At 40.9% G+C, this 20214-nt stretch overlaps 1 protein-coding gene across 5 annotated transcripts in view; it reads left to right on the plus strand.

Annotated features, from left to right (window-relative positions):
• The window catches only part of pde1cb (phosphodiesterase 1C, calmodulin-dependent b), a 106134-nt gene that overhangs the window by 43808 nt on the left and 42112 nt on the right, over positions 1 to 20214 (plus strand). For 3 of the 5 annotated variants that reach the window (XM_086043296.1, XM_086043298.1, XM_086043300.1), the window contains one exon: positions 2742 to 2768. The exons of the other annotated variants lie outside the window; for them this stretch is intronic. In XM_086043296.1, coding sequence (XP_085899422.1) covers positions 2742 to 2768 — 27 coding nt within the window. The remainder of the gene's footprint in view (positions 1 to 2741; positions 2769 to 20214) is intronic. 5 annotated transcript variants of the gene reach the window in all.

Below are 20214 nucleotides of genomic sequence, written 5' to 3' on the forward strand. Positions count from 1 at the left end.
CCCGGGTATCGTATTTCGTGCCATTTCATGTGGAAATATGTGTTGGTGCAACAAAACAAAAAAACTCATTCAATCCTTAAACTCAACTTCAAAAATCTAACTTGGAAGAACAACTAGAAAATACACAGAAAATAAACAAAATAAAAATACATAACGTTTTTTTCTGCTGTACGCATGTTAGCCTCATAGGGGCAGTGTAGTAACGTGCATGCACAAATACATCTCACGCTGACAATGAGATGAGAAGAGACGAAGAAGAAAGTTGAAATTGAGCTCTACTATTATATAAATCATTTTTTCACAGATTGAGAGGAATATATGCCTTTAAATATTATATTACCTATATGTATGTGTTCCTAGAGTGTGTGAATAGTTATTATTATTAAGTAAAATCACTCCCGGAAGTTAATAATAATTTCTCTTTAGCATGTCAATGGGAATTTACGTTGACTTTAGCATTAGCACTGACGATGTTTTTAAAATGAAATATGTATTGTATTTAAATATACATTGTTTGTAATTCTGCCGTGTGTTTAATTTTACAGTAAACTCAAACTGGGGTGTTATAAATCAGGTAGGGCAGAATCACTTAACGTCACACGCTTACTGCACGTGGTGCATTCGGGGTACTTTCACAATATTGGCGACTTGCACACACTGTTCGGCACATTAGTCGTTCTTCTTTGATTATAAGGTTTAAAGATTGAGAAAAGTCAAAATCAAAAATCGCAATCAAATTTCGAGTAATTTCCCAACCCTAATGTACAAAATGAATTTTCACCTATTGTGAGTGGTTTCCCCCCACAATAAACAGGTGGTTGACTGTACAAACAATTCAAAGGTCAATTTTACTTAATGTGTATTAAAAAGTGAGTCAACCCAAACATTTTTTATATGTTCTATGCAGGCGCACTTGTTGAAATACGGCATTCTGATTAATATTGCATTTGTGGAATATAAATTAAGCAGCATAATGCACCCACTTTTAGCCATCTTATGGGGCGGCCATTTTGTCACTCCTGTCGACTGAAGATGACATCGAAGTTGCTCAGGGCTCAGATACCGACCAATCACGGCTCACCTGTTTTCTGAAGCTGAACCACAATTGCTCGTTATCTGAGCCCTGAGCAACTTCGATGTCATCTTCAGTCAATAAAAGTGACAAAATGGCCGCTCCCTGAGCTAGCTAAAAACGGATGGATTTCTTATATTCCACAAAAGCAATATTAATCTGAATGCCGTATTTCAACTAGTGTGCCTGCATAGAACATATTCTGGAAAAAAAATATGTTTGGGTTGAATTCCTCCTTAAGACCAAGGCTCATCTCAACACTTGTGTGGCATGTCCCTATGTCGACATGGTGACATTTACTACATGATTGGCGCGTCTGTCACGACATCGAGTGTCCGACGGGGTGCACCAATCACCCATAGACGGTGAACGCCTTGGCTTTAGGCACTTCTTGTCCTTTCTCCGCAGTCAATTATGCAGCACCAAGCCTTGTGATATCCCCGAGAAGCGTGTTGTGCTATACTGCCCCACCAAACCCTCCCCCAATTCTGAAATTGCCCCTTTATGCTTTTGCATTGTTTCCAATGGATTTCCATAAATAAATTACACGACCGCCACGGAGCGACCTTGCTGTCAGTGTCGTCTACCCTGATTAAAGGAAATCAATGAATTATTTAATCACTTTATCAAGAGTTCATCATGGAAGGCTCCCTTAAGGGATAGGCGACTTTGGCTCAAGGTGGAGGACCACCTGATGACAACGTTATATAATCATTTACAAACATTATCCAAAAAAATCCAACTAAAATGTACTCATGACTTCGCATTTAATGTGTAAGTCCAGGCATTCGTGGAATTTCAACCCACATTTTGCAACTTGGTGGGTGGGTTGAAGGGTGGGATTGGCATTTTTATGTCTTCCTGTTTAGCCATCGTCTTCTCCTTCTTTTGAGTACCATTTAACATCTGTCACAACGCAAACAAGCTTTGCCGCCATAAACACGCCGCCACGTACAGTACTTTCATGCCTATCGTTTTAATCACTAGACGCAGGCCAGATAATAGACAGTTTTTTTTTTCTTCTATGGAGTACCTCAGCTGGAGGATGAAGCTCTACCTAGAAGGATTGAGAAAGAAATCAAACCAAGCGCTGTCAATTGTGCCTGAGCAGCATTTCAATCCATGCCCACGTATTTTCGGACTGAAGTGGGACCGCCTCAACTCGCCGATGACGAGTGCCTTAAGTGTGTGTATGGATTCGGCTTTTAGAGGCACGTTGTAGGCACCTGGCGGAGGCGTGGGTGTTTGTTTTGGGCCAAATGTTAGCGTAAGTGACAGTAGGTGTGTGTGGGCTCCCCGTTGTATTAAAGTAGGCAGGATGTCAGAGGGTGGAGTGGATGTGTGCATGCGTTTGTGTGAGCGAATGCTCATGTTTTATTCATGCTGTTCTCCTAAATTATCTGCCTAAGTAATTGCACTGTTGTTGAGTTTACTGTGTCTACTTGACAAGCTTCGTCTATTTCTGTTATATAAATAAATTACTCGCAATAAATGTCACACAGAATTGCTTTTGTATTCTTAGCATTAACCTCTTTTGAAGTCTGTATTTGCAGTAATTCTGTGGTTATTGCATTGTCTTATAGATATTTTCTCATTTGCTTTAATTAGAAGTACGCTTGGAACTACATTTCAGTCAATCCAAATGTAACTTGGTATTTCTCTCTGGCAGGCGGAAGTACAAGAAGACGTCCCAGAGGTAAGACTTGATGATGGAACACTGGAATACCATCATCACATTCCATCACTTTGTTACCAAGAAATATTGAGGCCACAAAAAACACTTTATGAGAAAAAACACGACTAAAGATGCAGCATTACAAGAATACAGTTGCGACAGTATGTTTGATTAGAATACATTTATAGTGTTGTCCTTAAGAATTAAATAGCTTTAATCCATCCATTTTCTTTTGCTTATCTGGTGTCGGGACGCGGGGCAGTTTACGCAGGGAAGCCCGCACTTCCTTCTCTCCGCCCACTTTGTCCAGCTCTCCGGGGGGGGATCCAAAGACGTTCCCAGGCTAGCCGGGAAACATAGGCTCTCCTGGGGTAGCCCCTGGGCCTCCTCCCGGTGGGACATGCTCGGAACACTTCACCGGGGAGGCGTCCAGGGAGCATCCTAACCAGATGCTTGAGCAACATCATCTGGGTCTACTCAATTTGGAGGAGCGGCAGCTCTACTCTTAGCCCCTCCGAGATGATCGTGCTTCTCACCCTCTATAAGGAATAGCCTAGACACCTTGCGGAGGTAACCCATTTTGGCTGCTTTTTCGGTCAGGTCATTATCCAGTGCTCGTGAGGGTGGGAACGCAGATTGACTGGTAAATCTAGAGCTTCGCCTTTCGGCTCAGTTCCTTCTTCATCACGACAGACGCATACAGAGCCTGCGTCACTGCAGATGCTCACGCTCCATCTTTCCCTCCCTTGTGAACAATACCCCAAGACACTCCTCGTTGGGCAGGATCTCAACTTCAACCCAAAGAGACACACAACCCGTTTCCGAATGAGGACTATGGCCTCAAATTTGGAGGTGCTGAATCTGATCTAAACTACCGTATTTTCCGGGCTATAAGCCGCACCGTTATATAAGCCGCACCCACGCTATTTATTTATTTATTTATTTTTTTAAAGAATATTTTTGGAAAAAACTTAAATAAACCGCACCTTTATATAAGCCGCACATATCTATGTTGAAAACGTTTATATTTACTGCATTTACAGGACGATTATGAACTGTAAATGTACATGTATGTACCTGCGCAGATTCTTTCCTAACAGTGCCTTTTAACACTGCAGCAACGTTGCTGACTAAAACAGAAGAGAACCAAGAGAAAATAAACAGTACTTATCTTCATTTCACTGCCGACTGCCGCTCCAGTTTGTCAGCTAATGTCCACCAGACTCCACCATCTATTGTTCTACTACATTCTACATATGCACCTTTCTTGTTTTATGTTTATAAAGTCAGCCAATCTGACGCACGACGTGCTGAATCAACAATAGCATTTCACATCGAAACAACAGAACAGACGTAAGATCAGCCAATCGCATTCATGTGCACTTCACGGACCTCAAGGAAAACATAGAATCAAAGCATTACAGCACCTAATGCAATAACCTAGTCTATGGCGCCCTCGCCTGTTGCACTCCTCCACCTGCAGTCACATCCAGTTAAAGGGAAATGTATTGTATTGAATTGTACTGTCATTCCGGTTAGAGCGCCCCGAGCGGTGGAAGAAAAATCCACAGAATTGCCGCACCGGACTATAAGCCGCATGGCTCAAAATCTAGGATAAAAGTTGCGGCTTATAGTCCGGAAAATACGGTACTTCACTCTGGCCTGCAAACTGCTTCAGTGAGAGTTGAAGAGTGTGACTTAATAAAGCCAACAGAACCACATCATATGCAAAAGGCAGAGACTCAATATTGCGGTCACAAAACCCGACCCTCTACGCCTAGTTGCACGTACAAATTGAAAATTTCCCCACTGTGGGATCAATAAAGGCATTCTTATTCTTATTCTTATTCTTATCTGTGAAGGTCATGCACAACATCATTCCTCCTGCTGATGGCCTCCACTAATGCCATCACAACAGGCCAGGTCCACCTTTTAAAAGCACATATACTTTCAATGTCACAGTAGATTGTGAGGATGGCGACCCCAAGTGGACCAAAATAATGCCTCACATGCATATATTTTGTAATCACTGCATCACGGATTGTGTCTCTTGCAGCGGTGGTCTGGAACATAACCCCTGCAATAAGTGAGGGATTACTGTACAACATACTGTAACTGAGGGATAGAAATGTGGGGAAAAAATGTCCATATTCTTTGATACTCCATGATTACAACAGCAAGTGCAGTTAGAAAAAAAGTAGCCATTACTTGTGCTTACCTGTATGCTGTGTGGCGATTGTTTGCGCTTCCCTTTCTTGCACTGATTTCTCCCAATTAGTACCGTGCAGTTACCTGAGTCAAATATGTCTGATCACACTTGTATGCATTCAAAATCACGTTGCCCACTTTCTCCATTCAACTCCCCTTGTGATGGATGGCTTCTTGTTGGCAGACATTAAGAGGCTGTATTTATCTGTGTCGGAGGCAGCCTCACCCATCCCTGACAAATAACTCTCATGCCACGTTATCGACGGCAGTATAAAACTTTAATTTATTTGAGCCCCGTTGGAGATGCCCGAGGGAAATCGGGCCCTCTATTAACTTGACTTAAATGCATTGTGTCACTAGTACAATTGTGAAGGCTTTAATTAATGCCACAGAATGAGTAGGTAATGGATATTTAAGTATCATTTATAAAGGCTGTGTCTTTATTGATCTCGAACATGCCATCGGTGGCTATTATTCTTTTCAGGTCGCTCAAGTGATTATTTGCTCGGAACAAATTGAATAGATTGAGCAACCAGGAGGACTTTTAAAGTTGTGATCTTTCAATTATTTATAATCTGTTGTGTTAAAGGAGCAGCAAATAATGATAACAATTCCTCCTTCTACACTTGAGTAAACGTGATAATAAATAGACTTTCCATTGATCCGATCAGCCATATCGGATAATTTTGGGGGATATTTTGTTCATTTTGTGACCAGGCGTAGTTTGCCGAGCCTATCGATGACATCATTGATCAGTTCCTCGAATTCAGACACTACAATCGCAGTGTTTCCCACATATACAATGCTATGTCTGTGGTGGGCTGCCAGAAATGCATTTTGGCCACCACTGTTAGATTTTGGCGATACCTGTAAATACTGTTCATAACCATTATATTAGCTTTCTTTTGCTGCGTGAATATTGCGCTCTATCCGTTGCGCTTTCATGTCTGGTACGACACTGCAGATACAGTACCTCAAATGACTGAAGTATCACACATAGCGATGTTTAAGTTTGAGAATCGATCTTAGTGGTATCAGATGCATCGGCAGCTCAAACATTATCAACCCCACTACCAATCCAGCAGGCATAATGTCTGTCACATCACACATAATGTTGGGCAAAGCCTACATGTAGTTGTCAGGATATTCAGAATTGAGCATTATGCTGCAAAAACACTCTTAGTGACCAAAAATGACCATTATTGAGCCAAAGCTGCTGCAGCGCCGGAGTATGCATGGTGATTTTTTTTTTCTGTGCCGTCCGGTACCGAGTGCTACCGGTCTGTGGACCTTTGGTTTGTTACCACTGCCATGAACTTTGATCCTAAAAATCTATGTCACTTCAAGCACATCTTGCAACACTACCCTGAAAAATAAATGTCTTGAGGTGATTTGGTTTTGAAAAAAAAATGGGCATGTAGTGAAGACTCCATAGCCTCTACTAACAACCCAGGCTAAACTTAGCTCCTACCAGACATACAAAGATTTACTCTCAGTCAAGATGTACCACTTTAGCATACCCCATTAGCATTTCAGAAAGAGTGCCAAAAACCCAAATAGGAGAGTTTTTCAGCGAAAAGCTGGGGGTGCGTTCCAGAAGAAAAAAAACGTCACAGTTTCAGAAGCTACGGCTGTCTGAACACAAACGGTGGAGCAATACATTTAGATAATACTCACAGGCATATCTTCAGAAGGGATAAAGAATTTAGTTTTAATTTAAAAGAATTTAATCATGCTGTTTAATTCTTTACATTGTATTTAATTATGTTACTACTTGGTTTTAATAAAGTATAGTTTTATTCATTATCCAAATCGCTTATCCTCACAAGGGTCACAGGTGTGCTGGAGCCTATCCCAGCTGTCTTGACAGTAGGCGGGCTGGACCCTGAATCAGTTGCCAGTTTTATGAAGTGCTATTTTTATTTTAAAAAACTCAAACTTTGTTTGTTATGGGGAGCGGCAAGGGCTGTAATGAGTTAATGGCATTTCCATTCATTTCAGTGGAGGAATATGATTTGAGATTGTTTTGAGTTACAAGCATGGCCACGGAACAAATCCTCCCAAGTTACCGATGCATGGCCACCGCATGTGTAGTTACAACCTTATATTGTATGTAGCATAAACATCTGTATGATATTAGGTTGTTGTTATGCTCCTGTTACAAATTGGATCTCCTGCCAGCTGCCATCTGTAGAGTGCGTTGGCACAAAGTGCATTAAGCAAGAAAACAGGATATGGCAAGTAGTCCAGCAGGCTGCAAACAAATCAAGGTTTGTGAGGCACCACTCTGATGCCGTTTTCAAGGCGAGTCGTGGGATTGCTCGCGCAGAGCAATTGAGCGACGTGGTACTGGTCGACACAGTCTGTGGTCTCACTCTCTCGCTTGGTGGCAGGAGGGGCGGGTAGGAGAGTTCCTGTGTGGAGGAGCGGCGTGATTGACAGCTCCACATGTGTCCGTGTAATTATGGCCGGGCTAATTGGCAGAGGAACACTGGGACATTGTCATTACTGACACACCAGGACAGCCTCTCATGCAGATGGAGAAAGAGAAAGAGAGAAGAGGAGAGAGCACTTATTGCACTGATGGAAAGAAAGAGAAGATGATTTGTGCGGGGGTCTATGTGGGATGGGCGTTGGTGGAACAGAAACGGTTTACCGGTTGCTATTTTGATCACATGATCACTACTATTTTCATATGGTAGTCTTATTTAACAGTTTTCAAAGCTCAAAGTCATTTGCGAAATGGCCGTCGAGTTCAGTGCTTAATTATCTTTTTTTAAAATACATTTCAACCTATATATATCCAGGTAAGGCAATTGAGAACATATTTTCATTTGTATTCCAAACTGGAGGCAGACAGCAAAGTAAAACACAGCACGATAGAAGCTAGTAGAAACAACAAACGGCACAATGTGATATAGTTGCATATTTGCATCATACATTACATGACATCATAGCACATGGTGATTAAAAGCTTCAAAACAGGCTAAAAACAGGTGCAGAGATCATGTACAGTATCCCTCACTAACTTTTCAAACAGTGATATTGGGATGCTTGATATGAATTTTATTGTTCGTTGCATAATGTTCCAGTCATCACATAGATTTGACTTAACACTAGAGCTACCTGAGCAGTCATTTTGACAGTTTGTTTCAACAGTACAACCATGTTGGGCTCGCAGCCTGCGAGAGGGTTTTTGAGGGTTTCTGCTCGGCCTCCACTGGGCTGCTGATGTATGTACAACTTTTTTCCTTTTTTTTAGAGGCGGTCGTGACTCTGCTCTCTGGCATTTCCAGTCGGCTTCACTCAATCTTTGTAATTAGGAGTTTGCGCGGGCAGCGTTATATTGAGAATCAGAGGTGTGCGTTTCAGCGTGTGATTTGTCTTTGACATTTGAGCCGACGCGATTGCGTCAGTGTCGAGTGGCGTCGAAACAAATGAAGTCAAACGCCCTTCAAACAAAGTCAAATTGCAAGCCGGATTTTCATTTTGATAGATATATTTCAATTTCAAGTGCACTCAGAACGCCCCTTTGTACAGTAGTTGTCAAAATTCTCTTAGTTCCAGAATTGAATTGATGGCAGGTGGTGTGGCGCAATCAACAGACAGAGACTGGCACACGCATTTCCGAGCTGTGCCGCTGTGGTCACAGATGTACAGTAAGACTATAGCAAGCTACCAGCCAACATGGCGGTCATGTTGGCAGGGCCGACTTTCTTGTCAAAGGCAATATATGCATGCACATACAGTACGTGGCAGCCATGTTGGTAGGTAGACAGTCCCAGAAAAGGTAATGGAAAGCATGGACATTAATTAGCTAAGCATCGTCATAGGCACGCAACACAATCGAAGCGTTAGAGCTATTATATAGCTATTTTACAGTATTATAGTATTATACAGTTTTTTGTTTTTTTTGTAAATCCCTTTTCCTTGGCATCAAATCATAACGGAGTTGGAAAAAAGGAAGTGCTCGACTATCGCGGCTCACGGATGTGACCTTCTGCCATTATCCCCCTCACCTCTAAGCGCCAACGAGTTATGTTTTGATCAACTTTACTTTTAAATTTACTTCATTGGGTATTTTTCGTCCACAAAGTGCTTAAATTTAATGGGCAATCAGCTGTAACGGACGACCCCTCCCCTTCCATTAAATTGATTTTCTACTGTATGTGACTCACTCACACCTCTGCCATAAATAAAAAACAATCAACTGAAAAAAAATGCAATTAAAGCAGTAACTACACTTGCATCCGTATGGCGCTGCGCATTCTATATGCCTCTTCTGTAGAATCTCTTTCTTGCAATGAAAAAACCTTTAAAAAAAATAACTTATTTCACCATGGAGCATTTCACTCTTGGGCATGCAATTAGCATAAAAATAGCAACAAGAGAACACAATTAATGAATCGAGATGTTGACAGAGATGAGTGTGACGTGGGAGCAGAAAAGCTCAATGGGGAGAATTGAACTCTGGTTAATGTCAGTAATCAGGGAGAAAATCTTGCAGGCATTGGATGTCTTCAAGAGCAGTCCATTAGATGCTATTACCCAATGCCTCTTGTGTCTCCTCGCCACTCGTCAGTCACCGCAGTTACCGAGGCTGTTTACTGGGAGAGCGTTCATTAGCCATGACATGCTGTCTTGATTTCGTTCTCGCGTTTGGATTAGCTGGCAGCACCGACCAATGCGGCAATTTTCTTTAAGCAAATAATTGCTTGGCGTGAATTACTTTGCCGTCAAAGACGATGATACGCGACATTAACTAATGAGAGAATTCACAGAGTTTTTTTAAGCTGAAAAATAATCAGCCTCTGCTGAGGGTGACACACAGTGATGCCTTGAGATATTTTGATTTTTAAGTTTAATTCGTTCCGTGACCTTATATTTCAAATCATCTTTTCCCATTAAAATGAATGGAAATATCATTTTTCCGTTCCAGCCTTCACCTAAAAGCACCAAAAACTGTTGTAACATAATTTAATTGAAGATAAATAGCACTTTAATATATTGTACTTCATGAAAAAATACAGTAATGACATAATTCAATATAATTTAAACAATCTTTGTTACACTGCATCAGTTGAATGGCCATTGTCCTCCTCTTTCTGGTGTTTCCACCTTGGCCATCTGGGGTCAGTAAAAGGCAGAGACTGTTCATTGAGACATCTCAGCTCATCAGTTAAGGACTAGTATTTGTCTTTCTTCTTCAAGGATAAAGAAAACATGACCGTGAGTACTGTATTATCGTCTGTCTGCATGTGTTACTGCACTGTTTGTATTCAGTCTGTTGCTGAAAGCGTTATGGCACCGTAACATAGATGCTCTTTAGCATTAGCATTAAACTACCAGGCCGAAAGGCTAAACTGCATGGTTCTTTTAAGTACACACAAGTATAATTTTCTTCGATTCAGGTTTCATTTGAGAGGTTTTATTTGAGAGTAAACTTCAAATTGAAACGGCATTAAAAAAGATGGGAGCTTATTACAAAGTGTACAGACGATTAGGACGGGGATGGGCATGATTAAATGGTTATGGTTAAATTGTACAATTGTTGTCGACTTCAGTCTGCCATCTGTTTTAAACTGGGTATATTGCACATACAACTATTGAGTTCAATTTGGTCCGGTAGGTGGTGGCACTGCACATTACAAACTATTGTTCGCTACGTAAACTAATCAAGACGTTTTAGTCCTCTGTGCACTCAGAATGCGATTACTGATAACAAGGCTAACAACAAAGTTTTAGTTTTCAATAAGGTAAGGTCACACTTCCGTCCTTGATTTGTCCATCCTTTTTAACTCATGCACTGCCATTGACGAATTTATTTGTCTTTTCACATTCCAGCCATTCAATCCCAGGAACTTATTTATATATATTTTTTAAACATTTCAAGCATTAGGGTACGAGAGGGTCTGAAAATGTCTGGCAGTGAATGAGTTAAGTGAGTCATTTATTCTACTGTTCTTCAAATAGCATGTTATGCGCAATCTAGCAGGATGGAAGACCAGCTGAGAAAGCTCAAAACCTCTAATTCAGCCATGACTAATGTTGTCCTTTCTGCAATTGTGCCAATAAATTAAAATTTTGCACTGGTTCCATATTATTTTTCTATTTTATTTTTACCCCACGTGTAATACAGTTTTATAGCAGTAAAGGTTTTCTTTAGTTTTTTTTGCTGTTTGGACTCCTGAATGCTCTATTATGGCGAAAATTGTGTTTTCCCTTGGCTCACAGCAATGATTAGAATTCCTGGCTGTTGTGTCTTTTGTCGCCTTTGTCTTTCCCCATTTATTTCTTCCTCCTGTTGCTACATCTCCTCCTCTCTTCTACCACCTGATGATTACTGGGGTAATTGCCCTGTTCACACCAATCTCAGAGCTCATGCTAATTACATAGTTTTTTTCCCCCTTAGTCTTTGTTTATCCTCCTTCCCTACATTTTCCTTTTTTTTTGGTCATATTTTTCATTTTATTTTCCCGTATTTTTCACACTGCATACAGGTATAAGTGAAAAGAAAGGCTGTGCCTCACTACCAAGGCTTTTGGCTGGCAACCGAAGAGGAATTTGCGATATGATACTCTTTGCCGTCAGTAATAATATCATTTTTCATTCTAATATAACGATACGATCCATTTCAATATTGATATGTGGTACCTCTAGCATGGATTATGAACCACTGCAATATTGATACTTGATGTTGGTGTATCGATACTGTACTGATAAGAGATATGATACATTTTGATATCAATACTTTGTACAGCACCACAACTTGGACATCATAAAGCAACATTATCAAAATCTTTATGGAAGTTTCCATAGTACTGAGAGAGATAATGAAGTGATACATTGAAATAATTTGGATAGCAACAGTGCGGACACCTAATGTACCATATTGATACTGTGCCATTAGAGATAATGATACCAATCATACATTACATGGTGGTATCACTATTTAGTACCCCAAGAGTGCAGCGTCTTCACACGCTCAAGTGCATGTCTAAGTATGCGTGTGCATTTTCATTCCCTTCCACTGCTGATTGCTTCCAAGCTGATCATTTTCCCCTCTTTAGCCAGCCTCAGAAAGCATTATTGAGCCAAGTGTATGCCGCCGTTCTCGTGATTGATTCTGATGCTTTCAAGTGTTCATCCCCGAGTTTAGGCAACGGCCAGCGATAATAAAACATCACAGGCCGCTCTTGGTGCCGGTCCAGCTCTCTGAGCTTTCCCTTCCTGCCGCCCGCAGCAGATAATATTGCAGATTTATGGTGCAGATTGTCTTCTTAATCTGGTTGTTTATATCCACCAACCCCTGCTTCTCCATCCCTTTACCACTGTGGGTTCCCACTGGCTGTTTGTCCACAGTTTATTACCCCTGGAACACATGCAGGTAGACAGAGGTGTAGGAATTAGGAGCAGGAGTTATTATGAGAGCAAAAACAAGAAATATTTGTCACAGTTTGAGATATCGTGGAGATGGGGGGTAGCAGGTTGCAGTTATTGTTTAGTATGCTGAATGTGTGTAGGGGTGTGTGTGTGCGTGTGTGTGTGATGCCCGGCAGCCATCTGCTTGCATGTGTGTTTCCATTCAGTTATCCGTCAGCTCACCTCATTCATCTCCAGCTAGCCCAGTGCTTTCAGTCCTACTCGCAGCTTCACATATTGTGTATTCAAATAGCTCGGCTTCTGTGCCTTCAGAATTGGCCGAATAGATTCAAGTAGAACGCAGGACTCAAGAATGCATTTTTATGCAACGGGAAAAACAAATCAGTCAGAAGTCTTACAATAGCTGCTTCATTCCTAGTTTTTTGTGTTCATCAAAAGCAAATAAATGTGCCACATACATTTTCTGGGCTTGCTTTAAAAAAAATGACATTTTTATTACTCTTTTGTCCCCCCCCTCACATTTCAACGACTTTTAAATGTCATTGCTAGGTGTAGTTCGTGTCCTTCCTTCACAGACAAGAATATATACATTCTTTCACAAGAGCTTGGTGATCAAAGCGAAAATAATTTACTACATCAAACCACAGTTGGAGAAACGAGAAGTGACCACGGCGTGAATACATTCACCCAACTGCTAAATCTATAATCCTAACTAACCATAACCGCGAACCCTACCCACCAACCCATCTCTCCCTGATCCAAACAACAAAAGTGACCTTTCACCAACCCCCTCACCCAGGAGTCGGCAACCCGTGGCTCGTTCACCCTCATGTTGCGGTTCTGCGTGGCTTGTTGTATGATGTTTGTATGATACAACACCTTGTGTCTAAAAGGAGCAGCGCAATGTACATTTTCGGAGAAAGTGTGACACAAACTGTTTGAATACTTTTGAATGCTATTTAAGTCATTACTGTGTGTTTTTGGAAAGAATATTATAGAGTACTGTTTTCCTCACTAAAAAAAGGCAAGAACAGATGAATTGCACTTAAGATGATTCTACGTACGAGTGTTTTGAGTTCCGAGCATGGTAAAAAATGAACACTCGTATCTCAAGACACCACAGTTACTAAGTTTCCATTCACGGTTGCAGGCCGCTTGTTTGTGCGAACGTAATCCGGGCCATGTAACACAACTGATTAGCTCACTCTCCCACCAATGCTTCTCCTCTCCCAATCGGACGACGTCATTAAATCAGAAAGAAGGCCTTTGCACTGCTCCCGTCCTTTGTGCAACCGTTCCTGAAGAGCCGGATGAAGCAGAATCAAGACATACATGCGACATTCATTTTGGAGTCCTCTCTCGGGGCCTCTGCGTTACGAGGTAGCCTATCTCGCTCGTGATTTGAGGAACGAAGTAATTATATTCAGTAGGATGGAAATATCTCGGAGGAGAATATGACAAATGGGGCTCACTTGGCTCTGGCTCATTAGCTGAGTTTAATTTAGTAGGAATTTCTGGAGTTAATTTATCTTTCTTTCCGTGAATATATGAAGCTCCAAACAATAGATCTTCTTAGCGCTGTAAGTAACGCTCATTTTCATTAGCAGCATTAACTGAATTGTTGATGATGATTAAAAATGATTGCAGATTATTCTTCCGACCACGAACAAAGCCACAGATTGGTGCAGCTCCTGTACGATAATGTACCGACTAGCTGTAACAAAAAGAAGTTAGATGGGGAGTGACACGTTACTTTTTCTCCATTAAATATGCTTAAGTAACTTTTTGGATGAGTTGTACTTGTCAAAGTTGTTTTAATGCACCATACTTTTTACTTAACTTGAGTATTTTTGTGATGAGCAAACACTGCTTTTACTCTATTCCAGTGAGCTCCATTGCGCATACCGTGTTATTGTATACACAATCTGTTAGTTTTGATTTGACAGAGCGTTATTTGCCTCAATTGACTCCATTTCGCCAATAAAACAGAGCCAGGCAGTCACATGACCACACATAAATTCCTAATGGCCTCTTAAAGAGGCAAGTTTTCAGAGGACTTATTTACGTGAAGCATCGCAGAAACAAGAAAGAAAAGAATGGTATACAAGAGTCTGGCATATGTCTGTTTATCTTAAAGACGACAAAAAACCAACAGCTGTGTGTGCCATCATCCGTCCGCATAAAAATGTCCACATTTCAGCCTACAAGAACTTGACAAAACATGTTTTTCCGTCTAATCCGTACCTGGTGAGCCGGTGGTGCTGATTAAAAAATGTAAACAAAGGTAAATTTAAGAGCAGTTCTTGTGGCTGAATTCATACCTGTCAACCCCAGGCTGTGCTGAATCTTACAAAAGTTGTAATTCGCCCGTACATTTCTGTATATAATCTTACGCAGTATCTATATAGAAGCTTACACAGTGTTTATCGCTCAACGGGAGAGGTGGGGGAAACGGAACAGACAAAAACGAGTTTTAATTATTATTTTTTCCTTGTACAAAAATTTTTATACAGCGTACACAATTTGAAATGATCAAAAAACATATAAGATACGGGGAAAACGTAGAAATTGACAGGTATGCTGAATTTGCCACAGTATCTAAATTTTGCACGTTTTATTTTCGTTTGTTACACATTTATGCACGATTGCTTACTCTTACTCAAGTAATTATATGGAGAACTACGTTTTACTTTTACTAGAGTTATATTTTTTTGATTACAGGAACAAGCCGCCATGTGCTGCGAAGACCAACTTCAAAATAAAAGCCTACCAAGGCTATTGCGTTGTTGTCCATGTATTATTTGGAAAGCTTTTATTTTGAAGTTGTCCTTGGCAGAATGTATGAATAAGTTTTGTTTCCGATGGTTTGACTTGCCCATTCAGAAGGTGCAAACTAAATAAACGGTTACCCGAGGCAGATCTTGACTTACAGGCAAGATTCTCTCCAATGCAGTATGATTTCAAGGCGGGCGTTTCCACGGAAACCACTCTGCATGAATTTGTGTTGCGGATTGAGAGAAACATGCTGAAAAAAAATGCTTGCCCTTGGTGTCTTTCTAGATATCAAGGGAGTTTTTCATAACATTACTTGGCTGTATCTACGAGAACTACAAGTGCCTCCGGTGCTGGTCTGTTGGATTGAGTTCTTAGTGAGGTATTGGACTGTTCAAATGGAGCTTGACGGAAAAACTGTAATAAGGAAAATTGGTTTAGGATGTCCACAAGGTGGAATTCTGTCACACTTCCTATGTAAATGTGTTATGAAACCCTTACCTCTGAAACTGCGGAAAGAAAACATAGATGCACAAGCCTATGCCGACAACCTAGTGGTGCTAGTCGCAGGTGCAAATGCAGGGCACAAATGGCAATAAACATTGCTGTTGAATGGGCTTGGAAAAACACTCCTCATTGAGGGCCCAGAACCCTTCATTCCGATCCTGTATGCTGGCTGTGTCTATGCTTTGCAGGACAGCATAAAGCGTAAGCATATTGATCGCAAAGGAACAAAGGGAAACGTTGGGTAGCCTTCTTTTCGGATCCTGAGCTTGAGTAGAAATCAACTGAATCTGGTAGTACAACACCATAGGCCAGGCTACTTCTGCAATATGCCCAAAACTTTCTTAATAATTTTCTTAATAATGATGATGATAATAATAATAATAATAATAATAATAATAATAATAATAATAATAATAATAATAATAATAATACCCGAGGCAGGAAAAAAAATCCTCAAGCATTTCTTTTCAATTGAGATTATTAATTTATTTCAAGGCTCGTTTTACCCCTATCTGGATCAATCTCTCGATGGTAGTTTAATATTATGTACATCCTTGAAGTAATATGCGGGACTCAGATCTACGAATATAGTGCTGTCCTTGTTTCTTACAGGTTGAAGGACGGACCATGGGTGACCTCCTTCACCATAGCGCACCACTTTATTGATTTATTGGTGTGCGTGCATGTGTCTGCCATACGTGTGTCCAAGCATGTGGCAGCTGTGGTTGCCTCCTCCCCATGTTTTGCATCTCACTCTGTTGCATCTGCAATTAGCCACCTGAATCAACTTCCCTCTGCCGTTCTGAACATCTATATCTGCTATCACTGTTGCTCAGGCTAAGAGGATCGGCCACTACTGTATATATGCTCATGCGCTGATGCATCTGCTGTCTTATCACTGGCCGCTCCCCGCTACCTGGATTACTGCTGTAATAATCTGATAGACTCACAGAATGATACACTATCTTTTATTGCATCTCAGGGATCAGCATCAAACCGATAATCTCATTGATTGCACAGGTTTTATCTCACTGGTTCACAGAAAAGTGGCTGCCATTCTTCACAAATGTGCTTACCTTTAAGTAGCCTTTCAGGTTATGCACCCATTCGTTCTCTTATCTTCACATATCAGGGGTTTCCAGGCCTGCCTGTAGAGACGTCTACCTTGACGGACATATTTCTGCTTGGAGCCTCCAGCTCAGTTCGATTAGCAACGGTATGCTCTTGCCATTCCAGCGTGAGCTGGTGATAGAAGCAACTTGTCGTGTAAACAGGACATGCACAGTAGGCCTTGATTTAAGAGTTTTAATTTGTTCTGTGACCCTGCTTTTAAAGGGTAAGTCAACCCAAACATATTTTTTCAAGAATATGTTCTATGCAAATCCCCTAGTTGAAACAAGGCATTCTGATAAATATTGCGTTTGTGGAATAAAACTTGATCCACACGTTTTTAGCCATCTCTGGGGGCGGCCATTTTGTCACTTCTGTCAACTGAAAATAACATCACAACTACTCAGGGCTCAGGTAACGACCAATCACGGCTGACCTGTTTTCAAAGTGACAAAATGGCCGCCCCCTGAGATGGCTAAAAAGGGGTGGATTTTGCTGCTAAAGTCATATCCCACAATCGCAATATTAATCAGAATGATGTGTTTCAAGTAGTGGGCCTGCTGGGAACAATCTTGAAAAAAATGTATTTGGGTTGATTTCGCTATATGTATCTTTCCCCATTAAAATGAATGGCAAACAGTGTCATTGTCAGTTTTCTGGGTACACAAGTGCCCACCTAAACCAAATTCTCATGCTTGATGGAAGCAGCAGGCATTTTTGTCTAATTTTCATTGACATACTTTGTGTGTCACCCTTGAAAGGAAAGTCAAATAAATTGACAAATAATATGCTTCCTTTTCTGTATAATTGTTTTCAGGGTCAGAATATTCAGTTTAACAATTCGGATGCCAAATCTTGTCATATTCCTTTGCCAATACTAAATGTAGTAGTAAAAAAATAAAATAAAAAAATAAAAAATCATACTCAAAATTGATTCTCTCCGATGTCACTTTGTTTGTTCTCTCTCATTCCATTGACTCACAGGTCCATTATCTTAGTTAGGATTTTTTACGTGCTCCATCATTTTAAGCAGCGTTTTTTTTTAGTTTTGGCGCAGTTGGAGCTTGACATGCTCTAATGTGCCTGACAGATTGTGATGGCAGGGCGAGATGGAAAAAAAATCGATGTTGAAATCATTATTGCAGCATCAGAGTTTGGCAGCGACGACACCTGTTGTTGGCATCCAGTGTGGCGCTTGCAAATCAACGTCCCGGGGCTACAAATAACATGCCGTTACAAAACGATGTTTTGAATGGAACTAAATGCTCTTGTCAAAATCTTTACTGGATGTCATGTTGCACCGGCATCAACTTTGTCATTGGACTGTGGCAATGCTGGATTTTTAACGAGGGGAGTATCTGCTTTCAAGCAAATACAGAGGTGCTTTAAAATATGAGTGACTTGACTTATGAGTATTTGGAGATACAAACTGCCGATCATCCGATTTAATTATTTATTTTTTCTTTGACTCACGAATGCAAACTTAAGACAGAGCTGTATGGTGGCAGGTGACTCATCTTACTTCACAACAAGCTGCGGTTTGTCAGAGATAATTAGTGAATCCTTTTTCAAAAAAGAGCTGTTTATTGCCACTTTCATCTAAAGGTTACTGTCAAAAGTTAAGTTCTCTGTTCACAATTCAAAAAATGTATTTGAAACAATAACATGGCCTCTGCTACCTGAATGCTAATACACAATGGAAACTCATAGACACATGGGCTGAAAATGATCTAAAATGTTCTCGCCACGTCACCCCTGCTGCTTATTTACACCGATGCGCATTTGGGATTCTACTTTCAAGCGTGGACACATATCACAGGAAAGTGCATGTTTAACAGATCAGCTCCCGCCGTAGGTAAAGCCCGTTGGATGTAAATCAAGAGGTGGGATTTGTAAGATTATGGATGATGTTTTATTTTGTTGTGTGGATCTTTCTGGTTTCAAACGATCCCTCAGCAGGCATCCATTTGATGTGCTGTTTTGCTGACTTTAAAGGAAAAAACATATGGTCAACGTTTCATCTTGTGTACTTTATGGGCACATGGTGCGGTGACAAGCTGATGTACTGTAGATGAATGATATGGTGAAAGACTATAAATAAGGTACATGTTTTTTACCCGGTGTGTTCATCTTGCCCTAGTTTAAATAGTTGAAGGGGCAGAAAGTGTGTTGCTAGGTCAATTAGTGCAGTCGGTTTGTTTTGTGTCAGGCCACTGAACTGAACTGATTAAACACTGAGCTATTCTCTCAATTCTACTTTTGTCATTCTCTTTATCATTTCCCGTAATCTGACAGTATGTTGTGTTTGAATGGACTCCAGTTTCCCTCCGCTGGCTTTGCTAACCAGGTAAACATGCCAGTGAACATGAAATGAAAGTGGGAAACCGGCTTTTTTGTAAGTACTTCACTGGCTGCAGAAAGGGTTTTGGGGAATCACTGGAGCTTAAAATGTCACAATTATAATATCAAAGGCAGTGTTCCCTGTGTAATAACTGCGAACGGAGGGCTAAAACAATAGTGTCTCTTCTAGTCCAATTCAGGGGCCACACATTTGCCGATCCGATACAAAGGCTGTATCATCCCTCGCTAAGTGAACCGCTTCACCTTTGGGAGACTTTCCGCTTCACAAATGTTCAGTCTTATCCTTGCATCAAATGCTAGCTTGCAACATGTTAGCATTACTAACCTCACAGAATGTTTTACTGTCCTGTTTTCTGGCATTTGGTTTCAAATGAGTCAATTCTAATATATATTTAAATAGGGCTGCTGTATTTATATATTTTTAAAGGAACAATGGGGCTGCACAGTGGTTGGTGGCACTTGCATGGTATTTTCTAAACAAAATGTTTAAGCTTTATGTTAGTAACGTTTTCCAATATTTTTCAGCATTGCAAATATCGCACAGTTGTGATTCTATTGTGTGTGTGTTCAAAATGGTGGGGAAAAAATGTTTGTAATTAATCTTACAGTGATGAATATTCATTTACATTTGACATCTGTCCTGGCGGCACGGTGGTCGACTGGTTAGCACGTCCGCCTCACAGTTCAGAGGTCGTGGGTTCAATCCCGGCTCCGGCCTCCCTGTGTGGAGTTTGCATGTTCTCCCCGTTCCTGCGTGGGTTTTCTCTGGGTACTCCGGTTTCCCCCCACACTCCAAAAACATGCACGGTAGGTCGATTGGACACTCTAAATTGCCCCTAGGTGTGATTGTGACTGCGGATGTTTGTCTCTGTGTGCCCTGCGATTGGCTGGCAAACAATTCAGGGTGTCCCCCGCCTACTGCTCGAAGACAGCTGGGATAGGCTCCAGCATGCCCCGCGACCCTTGTAAAGATAAGCAGTATCAATGGATGTATGGATGGACATCTGTCCTTAAAATAGCAAACTCATGGGGATGTCACAGTACTACTACATAGCCTATGACTGTTATGGCACACATATTGTGACAGTTGACATACATTGAGCAAAATAAATGAATGCAAAGAAAC

Source organism: Filicampus tigris, chromosome 10 (assembly GCF_054856515.1).
Source record: "Filicampus tigris isolate MCC_2025a chromosome 10, RoL_Ftig_1.0, whole genome shotgun sequence".
NCBI classification, from domain to species: domain Eukaryota; kingdom Metazoa; phylum Chordata; class Actinopteri; order Syngnathiformes; family Syngnathidae; genus Filicampus; species Filicampus tigris.